This window comes from Bubalus kerabau, chromosome 19, assembly GCF_029407905.1.
Source record: "Bubalus kerabau isolate K-KA32 ecotype Philippines breed swamp buffalo chromosome 19, PCC_UOA_SB_1v2, whole genome shotgun sequence".
NCBI lineage: Eukaryota > Metazoa > Chordata > Mammalia > Artiodactyla > Bovidae > Bubalus > Bubalus kerabau.
In genome coordinates this window covers 44,766,648-44,786,690 of record NC_073642.1, presented here as the reverse complement: position 1 = coordinate 44,786,690, position 20,043 = coordinate 44,766,648, and the positions used below count along the sequence as shown (strand labels likewise).

Sequence of the window (20,043 nt, the reverse complement as noted above, 5' to 3'; positions counted from 1 at the left end):
ATGAGGCCGTAAGATCCACATGGGAAGAAATCTCCCTGAATCAGGTGAACAACCATGGGATGAGTTTAGCTCCCGAGGTTCCAGCCGCAGGGGGACAGCCATCTTTCAGACTTCTGTGTCCCTCTTACTAATGTCTAGTGTTTTTAATATTTATTTTTATTTATTTGTTTGGCTGTACTGGTTCTTCGTTGCGGCACCCAGGATCTTTAGTTGCAGCATGGACCAGGGAAGTCCCACTAACATCTAAGTTTTAAGAATAATGGATCTCCCTGGCACAACACCATTTTTGCCTAGCCAATGAACATCAATGCCACAATACCTTATTCTGTTTTTTCTTTGGCATGTGAGTTTTTATAACCTTCTGCATTGCCTAGAGTGACTATTCCATAAACCTCTAAGTAAAAGAATTCCCTGAAAGCAGAACCCACCTTGGGTGTATTACAGAGCATAGTTTGCATGAAAAGCAGGCTTTGGAGAAAGCCCCATTAAATACTCATACTTTTACCTTTAGAGAGACTTAATGTAGAGTAGAAGAGGTCAAAAAAAGGAAAAAGAAAGTAGATGAATGAAGACTCTTCTAAGTGGTACACATTAAAGCCAGAGCAATAATCATTAGTGTCTGATTGATATGCTATTGGGAGCAAGCACATTCATGCCTTCAAGTCACCAGTGGAGGCGAACACACTGAAGGGTCAGCATGCTGATGGGCCACGGCTGTCAGCTTCTCAGTCTCAAAGCAAAACGGGATTCGGGTACTCCCTGTTGAGATTATCAGCCAGAGGGCAACAACTTCCATTCAGAAAACCTACTGGCAGTTCACCTCCTAAGGCCATGTGTGGGCCCTGCTTGGTGGCTTTAGGCCAAGAGAAACCAAAGACTGGAATGACGGTGGTGGGAGGGAGCCAGGCTGGGCAGTTGGAGAATTTCCTAGCAGGATTGGTGGAGAAGATCTTAGACAGCTTGTGCCCAGATGCAGACCACCCAGGCTGTTCGTCTTGGTTACCGTGGTGCTTGTCTGAATGCATAGGCAGCAAGCATTTGAGGAAGGGGAGAGGAATGGTGTTGCACACTGGAATTCAGGAAGCTGTTGAGCTTGGCTGCATTAATGGATATAAATTTGAGGATGCATTCAAGTAGCGGTCACTCTTGCCTGAGATCACAGAGCAGGCAAAAGAAGACTCCTTCATCTGTATACTGAAACTGTCTCGATTCTTGTGAAGTGATTCCCTTGACTTACCTAAACGAGTGCTTGAGGAATCTAACCCTATGTAATATGCTCAGGGCTTCAAAGGGATGGGATACAGGAGGAATATAGTGCACTCTGCCACTTCTTCCCCATCCCCTTTCACACCATTTTTGCAGGGGTTGGAGTGCATGAGTATGAGAGTGTGTCGGGGAGAAGGAGATGCTTTTTGAATGTTTCCACTGGAGGCAAACATCTGTGTTCTTTATCTGGCCCGAATGATTGTGGGGAAACCAAAGAAACTTCTGCAAAGCCGCCCAAATGTGGGCTGACCAAGAACTGTTGAACAGTTCACAGGTCTGCCCTGGAAGTCCCTACTGACATAACTTTGATCCTTTCCCATTTCTTTGACTCTTGTGGAAAGAAAAGCAGAATTTCCAAATAATTCCACACCAGATACTGTCAAAAGATAATACAACATGTCAGCTATTAACCATCGGGCTTTATGTTTTATAACTGAGACAGGAATGAGAAAGAATTTGGAAATATACCTCAGAAGATAGTTCACCCAGATGATATTCTTCTCATTTGCGTTCTTGGCATTAATCGCTATGGTGGCGCTAGACTGGATCCAGATGTAGCCTCCGTTCTTCTGCATCCAGCGGTAGTACTTGGTCACACACTGGCCCTTATTCAGCACTAGTGGAAAAAACAAAGCAGAAGGCATCGCATGTTAAGACTGGGGTGAAATGATCATCATCTCTGCAAAATCTGAAGCTTAGAAAGAGGAGTTCCCGCACCGAGTCAGGGGTGCCCCTCTGTATGCTTAATGTAGAATGCCATTAGTAGGACAAATAAAATCACTAATTCAGTGGAGCGGCAGCTCTGGAGCTAGGGTTACTATGCTTGTAGCAGGACTTGATTCCATTTGGGGCAGTCATGGTGTGAAAGGAAGGATAACAGGACTGCAGATCTTGCTGGCTCACAGAACGCTTAATGCGGCATGGATGTTGTCAAGGGAGGGTTTGACGTCAGATGGGACCACAGGCAAATCTGGATGTGATTTATTCATGGCTTCGAGGTAGCCCCCTCTGCGATTCTGGATATCTGAATGGTTCCGAAGATGCTTTCCCCCTCTGTCTGATCATTTCACCTCAGCGCAAGCCATCTCAACCTGTGTCCTTACACATCGGTGCCTTTTGATCCTGTTGAACAGAATTTATAGCATGAACTAAATCTACATGGGTCAGTTGGGAGATTCTGGGGAGAATTTGCTGAACGTTCAGCAAATACAAAATACATTCCCTTGCCAAGTCAGAGAGAAAGGCTGGCCTAAGGGAGGCACAGGATTGACTTGGCTAGAGCTAAACAGAGTGACAGCTCCGCACAGACTCTGAAATATGGCCCCAAATGAAGAACAAGTAAAAACAATCAGTAATGTGAAACGGTGCCATTAAATACCCACGGAAAGAGAGCTTTAAAATGCAGATGTTAAAAGTGATACTTTAACCAAAATCTTGCCAGGTTGAAATGGATTTGATTTGTATCTGGGTACTCCTGAGCTAGTAAAAGGGGGGAAAGTGCAGTAAATCAGCCCCTGGAATAAAGTGCTATAGATGGGAAGGGTTTAAAAGGATGCCGGAAACGTGCACAACCTGCTGTTATCGCTTGGATAGGAATCTCAGTGACTGCACTCCCCCCAGCAGCGCGCCAGCTGGCTGGCCACTAGAGGGCAGTGTGCACTCGTCCACGCTGCCCACTTTTGGCATGTCCTTGTCTCCGTCTGCTAAAATGAAAAACCTCTAACTGCTGTAATAAATTTGGCTAAATTAGCTGCTAAATGGTTATCTCAAGTAATATGTATTTGCATTAATCATCTTGCTCTAAACCAGAACAAGCCAGAGTCCTAAAGACGTAGTAAATTCATATTGTCCATTTAATTATGGCTAATAAGTGCTTCATATACAATAGTTTCGTGAAGTACATTTTGATTTTTTTTGGGAGGGGGTGTGGATGGGTAAAGGGAAGTCACTTTGGAAAAGAGCTGTGTTTAAGGTTGTGGAAGCTCTTCCCGTTGTGTCTGAGCCACTCTTCTTGGCTCTGAAAGTGATCAAACATCAAACCTCCACATATTTTATCCATAAACACATAAACTTCAATGCTTTCCTCCCATTCTCCTTTTTTTTTGGTCGCAAAATATACCAAATGGCTGACTATAAAATTTAATACTTCTGTTTCAACAGTTGCTTGAAAATGGCTTGCTTTGATGAGTGCTTCAAAGAGTGATGAGTTCTTTTCTGAAACTATTCTACAGTTTAGGGTATTTTTAAAACCCAGAACTGTCACCTTCTCTTGGTGGTGAGGCTCCACAGGTAGGATTATACTCTGCTTTTGTAGGCAATTGTAAGTTCTGCCATTCTGCATGCATGGCTTCCCCGACTACAAAACTGCGTAGTGAAGCTGAAAGCAGTAAAATACTGACTCTGCCATACAGCTCTTCTGTCAAACCATTGTTGCATGCAACAAGATGTGCTTTTATTCAGATCCTCTCAGCCTGGTTAACTATTAATAGAGGAACGGTGGCTTATGAAATTCTGCCCACTGTTTTCACAGAGAAAACTTAGAGTACCCCAATCAGTGGTTGGTGTATAATTCTTCCTGCTGTGTATCTGGAATAAGGGCTTATTTCAAATGGTCCTACACTTTTCAATAAAGGCAAAGAGCCTAAGAAGTCCCTTTTTTAGAGTCACATGAAGACAACACTGAGATGCTAGGCCAGCCCAGCTCAGCCTGGCTGGGGATTTTGGACTAGAATTTGACCCAAAGCATGCAAAAATTAAAAAAAAACCCAAAAAACAAAACACTATTCCACAATGCAGTGCTTTGTTGTTGTTTAGTGGCTTTAGTCATATCCGACTCTTTGCAACCTTCTGTCCATGGGATTCTCCAGGCCCTCCTCCAGGGGATCTTCCCGGCCCAGGAATTGAATCCACGTCTCTTATGTCTCCTGCATGGGCAGGCAGGTTCTTTACCACTAGCGCCACCTGGGAAACCCCATGCAGTGCATAGCAAAGTGAGACAAAAATTATAAAGCCAAGTAAGAATTTGCAGAATCAACATAAAGATCATCACTCCCTTTCTAATAATACTTTCTTATAAACAAAGAAGCAAAATCTCCTTTCTGGAATGCATGACCAGTGAATCATCAGCCTTGGGAGTGGGCCCCATGCGTGTGTTGTGAAGGGACAGAAAGGCTTTATTTACTAAAAGACTGATGAGGTGTCACCTTTTTGGGTTCAGGCAGCATGACTCTGGATCTGATTAGGTGCATCTGTGTTTCCTGAGAAGATAAATACAACTTTATTAGGATCCATGATTACATGATATTATTTATCACTCAGGCCAAGGGCCATCTGGCAAAGAGAGGAGACCTCAGTGAGAGACAGGCAGGCCAGGGAAGCTTAGTGAGGAAGTGGTGGTAAAAAGCCTGGGAAGGAGGGGACCCCTGAGGGGTCCCCTGGGGAATCAGGAGCTACTTGAGTGCCTTTACTTAATATGGTCAACACCACAGAGCAGATCCAGGGGCCTGTCACCGTCAGCTCAAGAAGATAAGTTTGACTTAATCCATTGATTTGCTCTGGGCCCGCCTGACAAACAGAATTATGAAAAGGGAGACATTCTAGCATGGTGTTAGATTATGACTGTTTGCTGAGGATCAGTGTTTTCTGAATGACACCCCCCATATGTCTATGGAAATCTAGATAACTGGAGATAAGGCTGGGTCTGAGTTAGCTCCTATTCAGTCAGTAAAGTCGTGTCCAACTCATTGCGTCCCATGGACTACAGCACCCCAGGCCTCCCTGTCCTTCACTATCTCCCAAGTTTACTCAAACTCATGTTTAATGAGTCAGTATGCCACCCAACCATCTCATTCTCTGTCGCCCCCTTCTCCTCCTGCCTTCATTCTTTCCCAGCTGCTGCTGCTAAGTTGCTTCAGTTGTGTCCGACTCTGTGTGACCCCATAGACGGCAGCCCACCAGGCTCCCCCGTCCCTGGGATTCTCCAGGCAAGAACACTGGAGTGGGTTGCCATTTCCTTCTCCAATGCGGGAAAGTGAAAAGTGAATGTGAAGTCGCCCAGTCGTGCCCGACTCTTAGCGACCCCATGGACTCCAGTCTACCAGGCTCCTCTGTCCATGGGATTTTCCAGGCCAGAGTACTGGAGTGGGTTGCCATTGCTGTCTCCGAATCTTTCACAGCATCAGGGTCTTTTTCAGTAAGTCGGCTCTTTGCATCATGTGGCCAAAGTGTTGGAGTTTCAGCTTCAGCATCAGTCCTTCCAATAAATATTCAGGGTTGATGTCCTTTAGGATTACATTTAGGTTGATATCCTGGTTTGATCTCTTTGCTGTCTAAGGGACAGTTAGCTCCTACTATATGAAATGTTGACCACAAGATCACCTCAGTGCTTTTGTTTTTCCAGAGGACCTATAAAAGAGGTCACAGTGGAATTTTGCTTCTTTTAAAATGAACAGGGAATAATTTTTGCTTGAGGCTCTAGAACATAAATGTATGATTTGTGGATGAAGTTTCCTTTTTTTTTTTTTTTTTTTAAATCGTACTAGCAAATCAGTTGGATCATTCCAGCTGTGCCAGAGGCAGGATCTGACAGCTTTTCCTGAGCTCATGTGGTTCTAATCAGCTCAAGAAGAAAAGCCACCTTGGTGCCAGTTAGAGAGGGATTTTTAGTTTGTAGTAAGTTAGACAACTTGATAAACACAAAAACTTTCTCAATTCTCACTAATCTAGGGCTGTTATTTTTATTTTGGGATTCTAGCTTTAAATAATGGAGAGAAATGAGAGACTGTTTTAGTCTATTTTACAAAATCCCTTTCGTGGAGAAAAACAGAAATAAGCATGATGTAAGTTACTTGATATGGGCTTTGCAGATGCCTCAGCGGTAAAGAATCTGCCTGCCAATGCAGAAGACACGGGTTCGATCCCTGGGTGAGGAAGATCCCCAGGAGAAGGAAATGGCAACCCACTCCAGTGTTCTTGCCTGGACAGTCCCATGGAGTCCAGGGGAGCCTGGTGGGCTACAGTCCATGGTGTCACAAATAGTAGGACATGTCTAAGCACGAATACATGAAGTTATTTGATACAGAAGTCCTTAAAAAATAGTTAATTGTCCCTTGAAAAGAGATAGATACTCAACAAACCCATGAGCCCAGGAGAACATTCATAACAATATGCTCAAACTATAAAGAGAAGAAACCGAGAGAGAGGAATATTCATGTGGATCATATTTTTAGTCTTACTCCATGATATGGTCTGAGTACTTCTAAAACATAACCTGGCATCTTCTCTTTAATTAATCACAAAGTTTATTTTTGCTGTCCAAACTTTTTGGTAGAGCAGCCTATGTGTGCCTACTGAACTCAATGATCACATCATAACATTTCCAGAACGATGTCCTTAAAATTGGGCAATAAGAATTAATCTTTTTTTTTTTTAATTTCTAAGTATTTATTTTTGGCTATGCTGGGTCTTCATTGCTGTGCTCAGGCTTTCTCCAGTTGTGCTGCACGGGCTTCTCATTGCGTTGGCTTCTCTGCAGAACGTGGGTTCTCAAGCACAGGCTCAGTAGTTGTGGTACACAGGCTTAGTTGCCCCATGGCACGTGGGATCTTCCCAGACCAGGGATGGAACCCGTGTCCTCTGCATTGGCAGGCAGATTCTTAACCACCAGAGTACCAGGGAAGTCCAGGGATTAATTTTTATTTAAGGATCTCGAAACACTGAAATGGCCTTGTCTTAGGTTTTGGAGGGTAAGCGTGAAGACCAGGGAGGCTGAGTGTGTAAATTTCCCAGATGCCCTTACAGTCTTGGCTGGTCCCAGGCATAACTGTGGACGCCTCTGCTGCTGCATGAGAACATGCTCTTTCAAGCTCCAAAGTCTTGCTTTCAGCTGCTATGGCTCAGCTCTGAGAAAAACCAAGAAGCCATCCCTAGGGCTGTCCCATCTTCCAAGCTACAGATGCCTTTGAGTTACAGACTGTGCTCTGCAGGACAGGGCTGACCCCACATTTGTGAGAAGAAGCTATCAGAGACAAGGAGAGACTTAGATCTTCCTGGTTGAACCATTCCAGCCCTGCTCATCTGATGATTTTTGTCTCTTAAGTGTCAAAATATCACCCGCCTCTAATTATGAAGGAAATGGCGAATGTAGTTCAAAGAAAAACGTGGTGGGTTTATGTTTTAGAACATGTGACTTTTTACATCACCTATGTATTTTATGCCCAAAGACGGGATGCTCAGCTCGATTGACTATCTTTTTAAAAAACCACCCAGTCTCTTGGTTTGCGCTTAGTGACAGGCATACAAGAAATGTCCTACTTGTAGAGAAAACCTCCCCACCCCACCCCCAACCCTCTTCAAATCCGACGAGCTCTTGCCAGAGTGCACAACCATGGCTCTGCACACAGTGACCAACAGAGGGATTTCAGTGTTCCCGGGGAAAACTGTCCACCTAGACTGATGATTGAAAGGACATAAAGGAAGCCTGTGTCTGTGGCAGCAACATAACTCTCTTAGTAAATCAAAACAAATCAGTCCAAGTTTGCCTTCAGAAATATGGAGGAAAAAAGAGAACATGCTCTCTTCCTGTTGGGCCGTTCTACAAAATCAAAGCCAAAGATTCTAAATAGTGAGTTACTTGTGCCTTCAAAAGAAGGAAGCAGTCTAATTCAGTTTGAAGAGGAGATGAAGAACACATCTCAAAAGCGGTCTTTTAGCAGAGTATTGCACAAAAGGACGTTTTAGAGGTTTGCATATGCATTGAAAAGCTGCAGTACTTGGTGTATTCAGGTAAGTATAGAATCAATAGGAAATGGTGAGATCATCGGGGAGTTCACACTGGACATTCACACAGCTGGACAAAGAGCTTCATTATCACCATGGTGATATGGGGATGCATCTGCGGCAAGGCTCACCCTGCACCCCCACCCCCGCCCTTGAGCTACCTTCATCAATGGCTGCAGAGAATGGGGAGTGGGGAAGTGGGGGGCTTTTTGCTAGAAACTCAAAAATTATTTTTGACTTCACTAATGTGGAGAGCATGGAAAGCTGGGGGTGTGCTAGAATCGCACTTTTGACTTAATACCACAGTTGGGTGCTTAGCTATAGCCACTAGTTTTCTTTCTACATTCACAAAACTGGCAGATGAAACATGAAAAAGAATACTGACTCTTTAATCTCTGCTTCTCCACCTAAGGCCCAAGGCAGGCTGACAGGGAACTTCATTCTGGAAACAGGACTTTTTTTTTTTAATTCTGGATTACTTTTTCCTCTGCTTTTGAAAACTGTGGGATATAGGGGAATGAACCTGACATAGACTTAAAACAAGAACAAGTTTCTTTATCTAAAAAGTTATAGTCCTTGATGCTTACAGGAAGGTCATTTTCAAAACCCACAAGAGAAACAGTGTTAGAGCCAGGAACAGTGCACTGAGTGCTTTATTTACTTGCAATAGAGACAGTTTTTTCATTTAGAACTGCTCCAGGATCAAGCAAGGCTTTGATGCCATGCAGACTTTCCTATAGATTTTGCAATTAGTGAGCTGGATGTCTTAAATAGCAGGCATCCACGAATTGGTTTTTAGTTTTTTTGTAAATTTATGTGCCGAGCAATATTTGGTCAAGTTTAACAATATTTGATACTTAATGTGAGTTAGAGCTTAAGGACAGAAGGCCGTGCGTGTGTGGATGGTCTGTGAATGACTGTGCATCATCTATGGATTTTCCCCCTAATACCATAATGACAGGCCCTGCTTCAATCGCTATCTGTGTGATTTATAACCTCAGAAGAGGTTTTTTTTTTTCCTGTACCACCGCCGATGGATAGATTTTTATTAACTGTTAATATCGAATCATGCAGAAAACTTTTCATTGATTGAAAACATGTCAATTAGTAAAATTTAAAAAATAAATTCCCCTTTTGTTGATCGTAATGTGCAGAACTGGAGACCAAGGCTTTAACATGGAGAGGATCATGTTCTAGGACTGGAAATCAAAGTAATGGTTGGCAAGAATGACATCTGAGATCTTAGATTTTTTTTTTTTTGGTTTCAGTCCAACCAGGGAGTTTTAGTACTCTTTATTCCTGCTTTTCTTGACCTGGGACACTTAAGAATAGAGTATTTTTTAGCCCCCATACCATCTTTTTGGGTGGGGTTTCCTATATAAGGAACACTGAACTCTTCAGCATGGAATTAAGGTTTGTGACCAGGAAATCAGGAAAACAGTGAATTTATTCACTCATCCAAGAAATGATGTTGCTGAAAGTGACTTTGGTGCCAACACTGGGGGACAGCAAAGGAAGCAGAGCCTGTTGCCCGCCTGTCCTCCTGTCTGAGTCTCAGGTGGTCCCGGAAATTTCGTTTCCCTTCCCGGGCACTGACTGAGGTTTGGAATGTGATGAAACCTTGGACCGCGAGATTCAGGGGGAAGTCTCTCAACCGTGGGAGACTGTTGAAAAAGTTTTCTGTCTTCTGAAAGTAAGGATTTGCCTCTCTTTGCCTTTAAACAGGAGACAGATGCTTATCAGTCACTTTCACTAACAAGTTTATCACAAGGATGACTCATGGAAAGGGGAGGCCCGTGAATACACAGCGGGTCCATCCTGGCTTGGGTGAATTCTTCACTTCCTTTAAAAATGCAAATGAAGTACTGGGATGTAGGGAGACCTACAGAAAGGTAAGCGATGAGGTGAATCTTGTAGTCAGGTTTGTTTTATGTCTCTGGCAGATCCTGTGTTTCAAGATACAGTTACTTTACTAAGTCTGCTATCTCTACCAAGAAATATCTAAGTGGTGAGGCATAGGTATGGAGAGACGAGTGTTCCATAAAATCGGGACTATTTAAAGGAGCTTAGGCACATTTCACCTGTTCACCTGTTCTGTTAAATTGTCAGAAATCCTGGTGCTTCATTGTGAAAGCATTACAGATTCTCCCAGGTGCGCTCATCATTGATTGTCCTCTGAATAGCAAATCTGCTGCTGCTTTTTGAGTAAAAGGACTCTCATTTGGGGCTCTATGTGTGGTGGGCCTCCACCATGCCTCAGGGAGATAAACCGTGATTGTTTAAACCAGCCATGGTAATTCCATCCAGTGCGTGGCTGAGGCTGGGGCATTTGATGAAGCGCTGGACAATGAGACTTTCCTGGAGAGCCTCCAGGGATATTTTCTTTCAGAAAATGAACAGAAAGTAGCAGCTGACCCTCTCCTGACTTTGGACACTGTCCGATGAGGCACATTTATTGGCGGAACTACAGTTGTCCTTTGATCACGGAGGGAAAGTGAAGATGATTACAAAGAAAGTTTATGTCATTTTTACTTGGGTTTTCTGTTACTTCCATAGGTGGGTTCTGGTGTCGCCCCAAGAACTCAAGGAGGCCAGAGAGGGGATGGGCGTTCACAAAGAGGTTCAAATCACCTGCTCCTTAGTCAACCCTATATTAATGGGAAAACATTGTATGCTCAACACATATGCAAATTAAATCCTGTGTTGCTCATTTGTGTTTTAATCGAAAAGTTTGAAGGTTTTTTGGGAGGTATGCAGGGTGTCATTAAATCTATATTTCAAGCAAAATAATTAAAAAAATACAATGTCATCTTGTCCTTTATTTTGTAAGAAGTAATGGAATTAGTTTTATTTAAGATACTTGAGTTTGCTTAAAATAGATGATTTAGAAGTTTTTTTTTTTTTTTTTTTTGGATAGTGCTTTACAACAGCAATGGGCTCATTTCTCTCAAATATCAGGTGTTTCTTTTTATGATAATAAAAAGCAGCTACTAATTGAAATAGTAATAAGGAAAACTCCAGGAATCCATGTTAGAATTGCATTCAGTTCAGTAGCTCAGTCTTGTCCGACTCTTTGCGACGCCATGAATTGCAGCACGCCAGGCCTCCCTGTCCATCACCAACTCCCGGAGTTCACCCAGACTCATTTCCATAGTCAGTGATGCCATCCAGCCATCTCATCCTCTGTCGTCCCCTTTTCCTCCTGCCCCCAATCCGTCCCAGCATCAGAGTATTTTCCAATGAGTCAACTCTTCACATGAGGTGGCCAAAGTCCTGGAGTTTCAGCTTTAGCATCATTCCTTCCAAAGAAATCCCAGGGCTGATCTTTAGAATGGACTGGTTGGATCTCCTTGCAGTCCAAAGGACTCTCAAGAGTCTTCTCCAATACCACAGTTCAAAAGCATCAATTCTTTGGCGCTCAGCTTTCTTCACAGTCCAACTCTCACATCCATACTTGACCACTGGAAAAACCATAGCCTTGACTAGATGGACATTTGTTGGCAAATAATGTCTCTGCTTTTCAATATGCTATCTAGGTTGGTCATAACTTTTCTTCCAAGGAGTAAGCGTCTTTTAATTTCATGGCTGCAATCACCATCTGCAGTGATTTTGGAGCCCCAAAAAATAAAGTCTGACACTGTTTCCACTGTTTGCCCATCTATTTGCCATGAAGTGATGGGACCAGATGCCATGATCTTCGTTTTCTGAATGTTGAGCTTTAAGCCAACTTGTTCACTCTCCACTTTCACTTTCATCAAGAGGCTTTTGAGTTCCTCTTCACTTTCTGCCATAAGGGTGGTGTCATCTGCATATCTGAGGTTATTGATATTTCTCCCGGCAATCTTGATTCCAGCTTGTGCTTCTTCCAGCCCAGTGTTTCTCATGATGTACTCTGCATATAACTTAAATAAGCAGGGTGACAATATACAGCCTTGACTCAACTCCTTTTCCTATTTGGAACCAGTCTGTTGTTCCATGTCCAGTTCTAACTGTTGCTTCCTGACCCACATATAGGTTTCTCAAGAGGTAGGTCAGGTGGTCTGGTATTCCCATCTCTTTCAGAATTTTCTACAGTTTATTGTGATCCACACACTCAAAGGCTTTGGCATAGTCAATAAAGCAGAAATAGATGTTTTTCTGGAACTCTCTTGCTTTTTCAATGATCCAGCAGATGTTGGCAATTTGATCTCTGGTTCCTCTGCCTTTTCTAAAACCAGCTTGAACATCTGGAAGTTCATGGTTCACAAATTGCTGAAGCCTGGCTTGGAGAATTTTGAGCATTACTTTACTAGCCTGTGAGATGAGTGAAATTGTGTGGTAGTTTGAGCATTCTTTGGCATTGCCTTTCTTTGGGATTGGAATGAAAATGGACCTTTTCCAGTCCTGTGGCCACTGCTGAGTTTTCCAAATTTGCTGGCATATTGAGTGCAGCACTTTCACAGCATCATCTTTCAGGATTTCAAATAGCTCAACTGGAATGCCATCACCTCCACTCGCTTTGTTCGTAGTGATGCTTTCTAAGGCCCACTTAATTTCACATTCCAGGATGTCTGGCTCTAGGTGAGTGATCACACCATCATGATTATCTTGGTCATCAAGATCTTTTTTGTACAGTTCTTCTGTGTATTCTTGCCACCTCTTCTTAATATCTTCTGTTAGGTCCATACCATTTCTGTCCTTTATTGAGCCCATCTTTGCATGAAATGTTCCCTTGGCATCTCTAATTTTCTTGAAGAGATCTCTAGTCTTTCCCATTCTGTTGTTTTCCTCGATTTCTTTGCATTGATCACTGAGGAAGGCTTTCTTATCTCTTCTTGCTATTCTTTGGAACTCTGGATTCAGATGCTTATATCTTTCCTTTTCTCCTTTGCTTTTCACTTCTCTTCTTTTCACAGCTATTTGTAAGGCCTCCCCAGACAGCCATTTTGCTTTTCTGCATTTCTTTTCCATGGGGATGGTCTTGATCCCTGTCTCCTGTACAATGTCACGAACCTCAGTCCATAGTTCATCAGGCACTCTATCTAACAGATTTAGGCCCTTAAATCTATTTCTCACTTCCACTGTATAATCATAGGGGATTTGATTTAGGTCATACCTGAATGGTCTAGTGGTTTTCCCTACTGTCTTCAATTTAAGTCTGAATTTGGCAATAAGGAGTTCATGGTCTGAGCCACAGTCAGCTCCTGGTCTTGTGTTTGCTGACTGTATAGAGCTTCTCCATCTTTGGCTGCAAAGAATATAATCAATTATATAACAATTATAATAACTTATTGTCTGTAGTAAATACTCGCAAATGTTAGATGACCTTGAACAGGGAAAATATGACTGTCCTATTCACACATCAAGTACCTAGACAAATATTAACCTGGGGAAAAAACTGACGTTTGCTTACAAGTTGGCAGTTACTACCATCTCTACCCTATTAACTTTCTCCGCTGATACTCAAAACTTTATATGCTTATAAAGAAGTTGAACTCTTAATCGAGTTATCACGCTTGTTTCATTTGAACACTGATTGAGATTCCCTCAGAGCCATTTGACTATTCACATTTTTACTACTATTAATAAAATTCACCTCTTGGAGGGGGGATAAATGAACTCCTTAAGATCACTAGTTGATCTGTATTTTACTCCATGTAAAACAATGCCTTCTAAATACCAGTGAGGTCAGTACTTCTCAAACTTTTACATGAATGTTAGTCAGCTAGGGATCCTTTGTTAACTGCATGTTTGGACTCAGTAAACCTAAGGCTTGGCCTGAAATTTGGCATTTCTAGAATGCAATGGAGCAGTGGCACCCAGCTGGTGGGCTGGCCCTTGCTGGTCTCTGTTCTCTCTGTGTGCCTGACCTGGGACTTAAAAACCCAAATCAGCACTTGCCAAAAAAAAAAAAAAAGGTGTAAAGTAATAATACTAATTCGCTCCTGCATAAAAGCCTGACTTAATTTTGTCTCCGTGTGACAATCTTTTTAGTTAATGGACAGGCTAGGCTGACTTGGCTTCTGAAAAAAGGCAGACGTGCCAGCTATTACATGCATTTCCTTTCATGTGAATTTTCATATTCATATGGAAGAAGAGGAAAAAACTCATTTGCTTTGGCGGGGGGAACGTCCAGCCAGTGATCAGGTGGCAGCTAAATCCCTGAAGACCCAGCCTTGGAAAAATCTAAGATCAGAAAATACATCCCCTGTGCCATCTCCACATGGCCCACCCAGCAAACTCTACACCTTCCCTCCTTCCTTCACTCGAGCCTTCCTCTACTGCAGGCAATGGCTGCATACCCAAATCAACAATTCAATTCCTCCTTTGTTTGTGTGGCAGATGACAAATGCATGCAGGGCATCTTGTGTTTCCTAGGCAGGCAGGGCACTTACTTTGATTGATGCTCGGTTGTGGAAAAAAATGAGCTGGGAAGGAATTACAATGGAGGGCCTGCAGACTGGAAGGGGGTATACTAATTAGTCCTGCATTAAGCAGTCGGCTTGCATTTGGCGATGAGACGCCTTCAGGAGGGAAGTGTAGGGGTTATTGATGCAAAACAGCATGGAATGCATTATGCCAGGTAGCTGTGTATTCGTTTTGTTCGGAAGTATAGAATTTTGTAATTAAGAAAGAAACAGGCTACTGTATTTTTTTTAACACCTCCCCAATGCATTGGGTAGGTGGTGCTTTTTAACTTGAATGATCTCATAGACAAGCTGGAAGTCCTCCTCTCTTTCTGAAATAACTCTGCCAGAGTTTTCTCATCCTGGGCCCAGTTCTAGGAAGGGAAAACTGATGCCACTTCTATACTTTCGAGCTCCTTTTTCCTCCCCTAAAGCTCCACTGCTGCAGAACCTTGAGCCTTGCTGCTGGGACACATTGTAATGAAGAGAAAGGAAGTTTTCCCCTCAGGCCACTCTTTCCAGGTTTTAAGAGTCGTTGCTGATGTGACCCGGGAAGAACCCTAAGGATATCTCAAGGCAAAAGGAGCATCTTCTGTAGACAGGGACGAAAGCACAACATGAGGCATGTTTCTCTGGATAGCACTCATGGTTTGCCCTTCCGTTTACTGGACTGTAGGCAGAGGCACAGCAGGGGAGGGTCGAGCCATTCCTATAGGTAAAGGGAGTGTGTGACTCCAGGGTGACATGGCACTAAGGACCGCAGCCCACCAGGCTCTTCGGTCCATGGGGATTCTCTAGGCAAGAATATTGGAGTGGGTTGCCATGCCCTTCTCGAGGGGATCTTCCCAACCAAGGGATAGAACCTGAGTCTCTTATATCTCCTGCATTGGCAGGCGGGTTCTTCACCACTAACGCCACCTTGGAACCCTGGAAAGTTTCAGGGTGATAGGCAAAGGGGCTGCAATCATTGCTAATGTGGATGATTTAAAGTTCAAACTTTAAAATGTTGATTTGCTCAATTTGGCCTGAAGAATCAATGAAGCTGGGTTCAGTGACTCCAGTGAGGTGGCATAAAGAAGGAAGTGTCACCCAGGTCTTTGGCACAGTGTGACGGAAGAGGACCTAAACTCCCGTGGTTTTGTCATTTCACTAACCCACTGTATTGGTGTATATAATGTAATTCTTAGTGATTCTTCATGTTGGAACCCAGTGACCTCTCGGGTGTCTCATGTGAACCTAGTGGCAGAGTAAATGGTCCAAAGTTTTTTGGTTCACTTTACAGAGGTGTCAAATCCTGGTGCAGCTGAGATTTCCTTTTACTTTTCTTATTCTAGAAACAAGCTCATCTATAGATTTACAGTTGCCTATGCTAGGAAAATAGATCTGAGTGATAAAGATAGCATTTTGAGTTATCAAAGGCTGTCAAGTCTTTTTTTTTTTTTTAAAGTTTTATCCATAAACTGGAGCATAAGACAGATCTCAAAATATCAGAAGTAAGATCAGATGACTACAACCTGCCTTTCATGGACAGAGCCAGGAATTGTGCCAATAGCTTTAGGAGGAAAAGCTAAATAGTTAATGTGGTTTATTTTTTAACCATCTCTTTGTTTTAGAATTCTATCTTATTCTTGAGCTGATTCCATGTCACCATGACCTTCTCCTGCCAAGAAGGCACAGTTGAGGCATCGTTCAGTAATAGCCTAGGGCTCTGGACAAGCAAGATGCTGTGCTGGCTTTTTGCCTTTTCTTCCAGTGTTTACACAACCAAGACTTATTACATGCTCTGTCATTTTGTTACTGGGCTGGCTTTGGTTTGAGAATTAGGTAAACATCAGACATTCCATCACACAATTTTAGACTCAATCTTACTTTATAATGATGTTAATGTTTATTGTACAAAGCGAGATGCATTTGTATATTTTAGCATTTTATTTCAGTCACCGAATGCAAAACCTGACACTGGCATCGGTTTGATTTGTGTGTGTGTGTGATTGAAGATATTAAGCACTACAAGAACGCTGAAATTTCAATCTGATTAGGATCAAAATTCTTCAGGATCAAAACACTCCTTTTTCCTCCCCCTACAGTTTTACTAATTGTGTGCTACTTGACATTGTGGAGTTATTCCACCGCGTGATAGCTAAATATGTGAAGTGTATTTTACTGTGCTGAATTATCAGCTCATTCTATTTGTTTTTCATGCGTTTAAGGTTATTAAAAGAACTTAAAATTAGAAGTCATGTGTATAAGAGTTGAAAGACTGAACTCAATCATTGTTAGCAGACAAAATCATAAAGCAATAGCCAGTATGTCAATATCAAGTAATGAAAAAAAAATCACAGAATTTGAAAGCATACCTTCTGTGTTTATTAGTTGGCAAGATACCAGGAAAATTAGGATACTAGCACAATACTGAATGGTGGACGGAGTTGTTTATTTTCAGCACGCTCAAATTATTCCAGGTACTGAAAACGAGATAAAAGTAGATCGGAAAGGATGGCTTCAAATGTATTTGTTGGAGACCTTTGCTTTATGGGAAGAAATGAACTGCCCTGGCTCACTGTTCCTGAGGAATTGTATTTCTTCAAGCTGTAAATCAAATCCCAGAGAGATAGCATGACGTTTTCCAAATAATAATGGAGGATGACAAAGTTCTTTTTTGTCAGCATCAGGTTTCTGAATTTAGACCTCGATTAAGATTCCAGAATGGAAAAGCACCACCGCCCCACCCCCCACCCCCCTGCCAAATCCACGTACACGCACATGGTCTATGACTGTGTCTTACAAACATGCATTCATTTTAAAAGTCTGAATCTCTGGCATATCTGCATCACAAAATATACTCACAGCTTCCTCCAAAGATCCTGATTTTTCTCCATTTTCTCTAAATTCCCAGCTACAAAGAACCCGATGTTTCTTTTCAGGAAATAGCATCATTTTTTTCCCCTCAATTAATTGAAGAACCATCTGCTCCTGTGATACCCGACACCCATTTGTTCTCAGCAACAAGTGGGCTCCCTAAATCCCTGGGGAGCCATACCAAGGCACGCACTCAGGGTTGGGAGTAGAATCTGCCAGAGCTGCCTCGCAGACAGCCTTTTCCCAGAGACACAGCACATTCAGAACTTGACACTGACCTCACTCCCATGCCAGTGCTGCTAATGCAGGATTCAACACACAGTGCGAGATGCTCACACTCTGAGACTCCGGCTAGCTTACTGTCTCTCCATCATGCTTCTGAAGATCTCAGTTTGAAACGAGTCAACAACTGCAAAGGGCCAGAGAGAGCTCAAACAGCTGTCCTCAACCATGGCCAGAAAGGGAAGACAACATTAACACAGAGGCCACCTGGCTGATCTTACTACATAAAAGCTTCCGTTTCAAGCTGAACCATCTCATTTGTGCCCCCTTGCATGCATTTAAAACCAGAGTTCAGAACTGGGTTTAGAACCTTCTAGGAATGTAGATGGCAGAGCCCTCATCTTCTAGGAAGAGTCTACGGAATGGTCATAAAAAGGCCCTCTCATTGGAAAAGAAAGCTTCTTCCTAAGAGGGCCACGGTGCCTCCCGATGGGACTTGAGATCCCTTGCACTCACAGTGAAAACAGCCCCTTGAAGTATGATGAGGGAAAAGTACATGAGGATGCTGGTGTGTGAGTCACTGTGTGGACCCAGCGGAGCTCTGCTGGCCCGGCTTTGCTTAAACGCCCACAAAAGGTGCCTTGGAGGTGAGCCTGCTAGTCAGGAGCTGGGAACCAGACTCAAAGAGCTGAGATGACTTTCGCCCTTCCAAGAGACGGGACATGGAGGTACCCGCCTCTCTAAATAGCCCTCTTTGTAGAAATACAGTGAAAAGTCAGCGCCTTTGAGAGCGCAGTATCCACACTCTGCCCCTCCCCTCCCCCTCCCCATCCCAGGTCTGTGGCTAGTCAAGTAGGAAATTTTATGAGGCTCTGGCCTAGCTGAACTTGTCTTTTCCCACGTCTATTTTGAAACAGAGACCACAAATTTCAGAGTGGAAGTAGCTCTAGACAATGAAAGGGTCGAGAAGGCACTTAAGACAAAGGTCCCCCCATCACATCATGGGAGAGAGCACGCAGGAGACCACGAAATCCGGGGTGAGCACCTACAGATCCAGCAATTTCTCCGGGCCCCGAGATCCAGCTTTCAATCTAATTCCAATACAAGTTGAAGTGATTTATGTCTCACTTTTTCTCACTGTGCACTGACAGTCATCTCAAATGTGCACGAGATGTGAAGGGAGAAATTGGCATGGAAACCAAAAAAAAAAAAGCATCCAGGAGAGAGGACCCCAGCTGGGCTGTCCCCGCGCACCGGAGGTACTTACAGTCCAAGTGACTGTGCCTGATGCCCTCGACATCTTCAGCGTGGATGAAGTGGTAGCATCTCTTCCCTACAATGTCTACGGGGGTCAGATCCATATAATCACTAATCCTACAAAGAGAGAAATACAGGCTGGAAATCAGAAGCAAGGGAAATATACAAATAGTTCAGTGACTTAGAAACAGATCTACTGACAATTTTCCTTGTACCAGGGTACCTGTGAGGACTTGGCACTGAGGGAAAACCCCTTTTAGATAAAATTAATTTTCTTTAACATGTAACAGTCCTTTTCTGAAGCCAGAAATGCGCTGGATCAAGCAGTTGTGTTGAAATAATTAACTAGGTTTTTCTTTTTTTCTTTAGTTTCGGAATATGCATTTAGACAACATAATTCCATGAAATTATTGAGAATCAGTAACAATACGAGATCCTCATTAGAGGCTAAGATAATTCAAGGTTACATAATAAAATAAAAACATGTTATGTTTATACCAAATGATTAGAGACACCTTTCATTTAAACAGATTGGTCTTCTATTGGGTATTTCCATGAAAAAAGGCTTCGACTGCTTCTTGGCACAAAATCCAAATTGGCATTTCAAGGGATATAATTTAAATGCTGAGACATACAGATGCCTGGGGGTATTATCTTTTTTTGTCTGAGTCATTTGAGAGCTCAGCTCTCACTCCTAGCCCTTTTAACTGGGACTTTGTGGTGGATTCCACACGGAAACTTTTAAACCATTTCGGCAGCTCTGCTGGGTTTGTGCTCGACTGTACGTGTGTGTAAGCCTCTGTCATTGATTGTCCAGACGCCAATGTCCTCAGGCAGGAGCACAGAAAAATAGAACAAAAATTGGAAAACATGTTGGGGGGTGTGGAATCTGCCTGGTTTACACAAACGCGCCGAAATGCTGCTTCTCTTCCTCCCTGTCCAAGTTCAGGTTCATTTTCGTCCGTCCCAGAGAGAATTTATCTCTTGTTTAATTGATTCTCTTTACTGCCCCTCTGCTTTTTATGTTTTATGACTTATCAAATATTAAGTGAATCTTTAGCTATGACACCTTGAAGAAACCTGTGAGAGTGCTGCAGGGGGAATGAAATCTGACCCCCAAAGGCAAGGAAATAAGAAACCAAACCAAACCAGGATAATATGGGATATAATGAAAATACCCTACCCAGGGAGTGAATTTCTCAGTATCTAGCAATTTAAATCATATCTTTGGCCAAAATAGAATTCTTGGAGTGTTTTCTCACGAGTCCTTGGTTTT

At 42.9% G+C, this 20,043-nt stretch overlaps 1 protein-coding gene across 1 annotated transcript in view; it reads right to left on the bottom strand.

Annotated features, from left to right (window-relative positions):
• Positions 1–20,043, bottom strand: part of NPAS3 (neuronal PAS domain protein 3) — an 841,230-nt gene that overhangs the window by 8,539 nt on the left and 812,648 nt on the right. Inside the window, exons 10-11 of the mRNA XM_055555517.1 lie at positions 18,778–18,884; positions 1,735–1,882 (exon numbers count right to left, since the gene is read on the bottom strand). Of these exons, the coding sequence (XP_055411492.1) occupies positions 1,735–1,882; positions 18,778–18,884 (255 nt within the window). The remainder of the gene's footprint in view (positions 1–1,734; positions 1,883–18,777; positions 18,885–20,043) is intronic.